The following is a 5,581-nucleotide window of genomic DNA, read 5'->3' on the forward strand; positions in this document are numbered from 1 at the left end:
AAGTGATAGGGGAAGGAGGGAAGGAAAGCGGGACAGCTGTGAGAATGACAGGGTAGAGCTAACAGTGTAGCACGAGAAGATTTGGGACTCACGACGTTGATACTTATGATGCGTCAGGTCAAAATTAAACAGGCAACTGTTGACCCAGGTGTCTGAGAACAGGTAACATATGCTCTGTTTGTATATTTGTTAACGTTGTAACAGTAAGGGTGTTGATAATCGTAACTGAGGGGCCGAATGTTTCCAAAAGGAACAACAAAATATCTTTTATTCAGAAAGAAATTTGTGATTTTAATGACTTCAGTCATGATCCTTCATTTAACATCAAAGACAAAGCCTTTCGATCATAATGTATAAAAACACTCTATACATATTCACAATGACAATATATACAAAGCTATGCAATGATAAAGTATTATCATACATAAGTTGTTGCGTTTCTAGCAAGTACAGTATGGGGCACCTTGAGTTGGCTTTTTCCTCTCACAATCCTCTAGGAACATTGTTTGGGCACCCAGGTGAAGTTCCATCCACCTTGCGCATCTCTGCGTGTGAAAGCTTGTCCTTGAGGGAAACTGTGCGTCTTCACGCTGTTTTGTGGACTTAGTGACATGCTAAATGCTAAATCGGTCTTGCTACGGGACATACGAGGTGTGGAGAACTGCTGACTGTCGCCCCCTGGTGATGTGGAGGAACCACAGCCTGGTGTGCTGTAGTATGGACTTACATCCTGAGGTCGATATGGTGTGGAAGCAGCTCGTGGTGGCGTGAAGTGTTGAGTGGTTGTCATTGCTGGTGGAGAGCTGACCGGTGACCCTGTAGACGTAATGGTGTACAGAGCTGAGGGGTCAAGGGTTGAGTAATCTGAACCCATGCTCTGAGAGGTGCTGTAGCCACTGGATGTGTCTAGACTGCAGTTGCTGCTCGAGTCTACAATGCTGTTGTAATCGCAGTGTGTTCCTGCATTAGGACTGAAGCCAGTTGTGTTGTCCACACTGTAATTATCTTCAGTAGGAAGTGGACAGCTGAAAGAAGGGGTGTTCAAACTGCGTTCTGGGTTGATGGTGTTCTCGTCTTGCAGACCTAGAGTCTCTAGTATCCATGAGTCTAGAGGTGGGGTGGCTGCTAGCTCTTCTGCAGAGCAAAACTCCAAAGAGAGGTTTCGGCAAGTGCGCTTGCCCTCGCTAGTGTGAAGCAACTGGCTCAGGTTCAGGAAATCACCATGCATTCGTTTCCGGTGCCTTGACACATCTGGGGCCTTGCCGATAGAAAGAAGTTTCTGAGGGAGAGAGAAAGTTGTTAAAAAAGGATGTTAGAGAGGACGATTGAAGGTAAAAATACAGTGACCGAGAGAGCTTAACGTGCTGCAATTTAAGAAAACATGCTGCAAATAGCAACGAATCAAACTAGGGGTGTCAAAATTAATTGTTTCTTCGGTGCACAGCGATGCAATTCGGTATCGGTTCAGTAATAATCATAACCGGTTATTATGTACTGACGTCATTTATCTCATATGCGCTCTGTCTACAACACTACAGGCGCCAACTACTTAAAAAATTCACTGTGTGTGTGTTTTCTGGAAAGTCTTTCACTGGCACAGCAGAAGCCCCTATTTCTCTGCGATTAAGGGAATGAAAGTACTCCATTTCTCTCTCTCACTCTGGCTCATTTCACCTGCTCGTGTGACTTTTCCTCTCGGCTGCTGGCATGATTTTTCCTCCCCTCTCTTTACCTCTCGGCTGTACCTGTGCATTGTTGCAGGACCCGACCAGATTTCATGCGGCGCAGGAATAAATTTCTGAATAAAAGCGTGGGATCGGTCGGTAACTCTGGTGTAATTTTAACAGGAATGGGCGGTCTCACAATATCACTCCCGAGCGAGCGAGCAAGCGAGCGAGCAAGCAAGCGCGCGTGGCGTGTGTGTGTGAGTGGGTGCTGTCTATGTTTGTGTATGTGTGTGAATAAGAGACAGTGTGGTGCTGTGTGTCCGTGTGTGTGTGTGTTTATACAGACAGCTTTTTATAGCCACCCCCCAAAATACAACACTGTGTATGGAAAGCATCGTCAATGCACCATGATGCACCGAAATATCGAATTGAACCGAATCGATGGCATGATAATCGTAACCGAACCGAACTGTGAGACCAGTATAGGTTCACACCTCTAAATCAAACACACAAAAAAAATGCACTGCATTTTCTCCGAACGCAAACATTTTATGAAAACGCGCTGCATTTTCTCACAACACAACTTAAATGTTTCAAGGAGACCCTAAAATGGCTTTTTAGGTTATGGTTATTTAGGCGAATAAATACAACACGGGAATCGGGATATTAAAATAAGCAACCAAAAAAACCCACCTTTCAAGGACCACCACCAACTTCACTGAGTAATAGTCACGGCACAGCGGTGGCCGTCATGTTTTTGGGTCCCCTTGAAACATTTCCTCTGTCTTCTGTTCGTTTTGTGTTGTGAGAAAATGCAGGTGTTTTTGTAAATTGTTTGCGGTGTGAGAAAATGCAGCACATTTTTTTAATTATGTGTTTGCATTGTGAAGATTTGCAGCATATGTGCTGTCAAACAGACAAAGGTCTTTTCTTAATTTGCTGGTGTTTTTTTGTAATTGCATGTCTTTTCTTTCAATTGCAGAATGTTAAGCTTTCTCAGCCACCGTATAAAAAGTCATTCGTTAACAGCAATGATATATATATATATATATATATATATATACATATCATCCATAACACCGACAACATGCTCTTTATTACCTGCATGCACTGTAGTTACTTTAAGTGCTAAAGTTGAAAGATGATTCTAATTAGCTGTCAGATTTTTTTGTTGGTGATTCCAAGGATATTGTTGCTTTAGTCTTTTAAACTTCACCCTGGGTCATTCCCCTGTGTAATCCTAATTTATCATACATCACACTGTTCAAAATTAACCTATGGTTTAAGATTTCATCCTGAAGTTTTAAATTGTACAACAATGGGTTAACTTTTCAAAGCTTGCAAATATGAGGCACAAGATAAGCATCTAATCGTAACATTGCATCATTCAATTCTGCATTTGTCCTGGAGTAGGGTTTAATAAAACCAGGTAACAAAAACAGTGCTAATCCCACTTCTAAACGACAATTCTGAAAACATTACCCATGGTAAAAATCAGTGTTTATAACAACGAGAATTGTGTAATTTGTGTAATTTTTAATAATAATATATATGAAGAGTTGTGCTTAAGTGCCGGCTAAAATTTTAGCCAAAAATGAACATTTTTTTCAGCCTTCTTCGTTTATGTTGATTTATTTTACTTTAAAGACAGTGGAAATAACCTAAAATTACTGGACCTACACAGGAGCCTGATAAGAATGCTCATTTTAAAAGAAAATTTCAGGTTTTCTGCATCTGAACTATATATATATATATACTGTAAAACCCAAAAGTTAAGGTAACTCAAATCATTTAAGTTTAAAAATTAATCCTAATGAGTACTAAAACTTAATCCATTTGGGTAAATGAAGCAATTTGAGCACCGTAAAACCCAATAAAGGAAGAGAACTCAAACCAACTGAGTATTGTAAAACCTAATGAGTTAAGACAACACAAACCGTTTAAGGAAACCGATTGCTACAAACCATTTGAGGTAAACTAATCTATATGAGTACTGTGAACTTATTCCATTTAAGTTGAAGTAATGAGGTATTTAATTAACTCATTACCTTCAACACTAAGTTCAAAACTCTTTTCAAAAGAGTAGAATTAACTTTCAGTCAATTTTGAGTTAACTACACTCATTTCATTTGATAAAGTTGATATATATTAGATTAAACTATTGTCATATATATATATATATATATATATATATATATATATATATATATATATATATATATATATATATATATATATATATATATATATATATATATATATATATATATATATATATATATATATATATATGCGTGTGTGCGTTTATACATCTTTATAGTTGCAGTAGTTATCAGTTGTATTTGTTGAATATGTCCATTCATCTATTTCCGCCTTTAATTTTTTTTGCTTTTTTTTTTTTTTTGCTTTTCAATAGTTGGAGTAATGTGAAGTATTTTAATATGGAAAAAAACTTGCACTCATCATTAAATATAGTGTTAATATCTGTGACAAATTGAGAGGTTTCTCACCTTAGTTTTTTCCTCCAAAGACTTCACATATGACGAGTTTAAAAACTCTTTGAGCTTGCTGTTCTCTTCTTGCAGTCGGGCCAGCTCTTCCTCTCTTTGCATTAAGGTGTCTTGGAGCTTCACGAGGGAAAATGTTACCACAATCATTAACACTGTCTCAACTGCTAGGCTGAGTAACCCAAATATGATAAACAATTTCAATACCTGTTTGTTTCGTTGAAGCTGAGGTGACAGTTGGTCATGCCAGGTGGGCTGATGTCCCAGTCCATTCTCAAGCAGTGAATCTAAAACAAATGGGTGATTTGAAAAAAAAGGTCATTATCCTCATTAGTAATGGTCTAGGGATAATTTCAATGTGAAATGTGAAGGAAAAAAGAAAAGAAAAACAAAACATCAATTAAAAAAATAGGCTCCTTTAAAAACAAAAGAAAGTACCCAAAAGAACTAACACTTTGGAGGTAGCCAGATACTCCACAGCCCATTGCTACTCTAACAAAAAACATGAAGAAGAAAAAAATCCCAGATGGAAAAATTCCAGTTTGTCAAGGCGGGAAGCCTCTCGCGCCGCTGATCCCGGCATATTGCAGGACTTACCCCGCCGCGGCGGCTCGTGCTGGCGGGCAGCGTTGTCCAGGGGACCCGCGTCCCAGAGGGAGACCAGCGTTGTTGTGGAAACGTCAACACTGCCATCAGCTGACGTCGAGGCGCAGTACTCATAGCGCTGCCCTCCCGCAAAGCTCAGATCTTGGCAGGACAGCATGGTGCTCTACAAAATCCGTCACAACAGCATGAGACAATCACAAATATTTAACATTGAATATTTATTGAATTTCAAACGGAATCACGTCGTGAGTAATATTGATAAAATCCATTGACATCCAGCAAGCATTAATTAGGACGCATTAGGCTACTACATAAACATTGTTTCTATGTTGTGAGAACTTCATAATAATAATAAGTTAAAAACTGGTTAAATAAATGCATTTTAACGATTTATTTATTATTTAGTTTTGGTGACGGAATCAGTTGAGATTCGAGTTAAGCAGCTTTTGCAGCTCTGTTCGTTTGTATGGCATTTCTACACTTCAAAGCTTCACACATGCAGTTGTTAAATTAAAAAGGAAAAAAAAATCAACGAACAATATTTAATGTTATATAATATATTCTCGCGTCTTACACTTCTACGTTGTAACAATGTAGCGAGCACGTAAGTGGCGACGTTGCCTTTGAAAAAATGCGATGTACAGACATTGCTACAACGTAAATGTGTTTGTTGGGTGATCTGTAGCAGGTGCAAAACACAAGAGCACTAACAAGTAGACTTTCTAAACTCTCCATTTTGCTCATTCTTGCGTTATAAAGTGTAAGTCATAAACATTACAGTATATTTTGTTTAGTCTATAT

The 5,581-nt window shown here is 38.5% G+C and overlaps 1 protein-coding gene across 1 annotated transcript; it reads right to left on the reverse strand.

Annotated features, from left to right (window-relative positions):
* Positions 1-325: 325 nt before the first annotated feature.
* On the reverse strand, positions 326-5,281 carry gmnc (geminin coiled-coil domain containing). The gene is made up of 4 exons (XM_056474177.1): positions 4,772-5,281; positions 4,382-4,461; positions 4,178-4,294; positions 326-1,279 (listed from the first exon to the last, which is right to left on the reverse strand). The coding sequence occupies exons 1-4, from the start codon at positions 4,935-4,937 to the stop codon at positions 494-496; spliced, it is 1,149 nt and encodes a 382-aa protein (XP_056330152.1). The 5' UTR covers positions 4,938-5,281; the 3' UTR covers positions 326-493.
* Positions 5,282-5,581: the final 300 nt, after the last annotated feature.

The sequence above is a fragment of the Danio aesculapii genome, chromosome 15 (assembly GCF_903798145.1).
Source record: "Danio aesculapii chromosome 15, fDanAes4.1, whole genome shotgun sequence".
In the NCBI taxonomy this organism is placed as follows: Eukaryota; Metazoa; Chordata; class Actinopteri; order Cypriniformes; family Danionidae; genus Danio; species Danio aesculapii.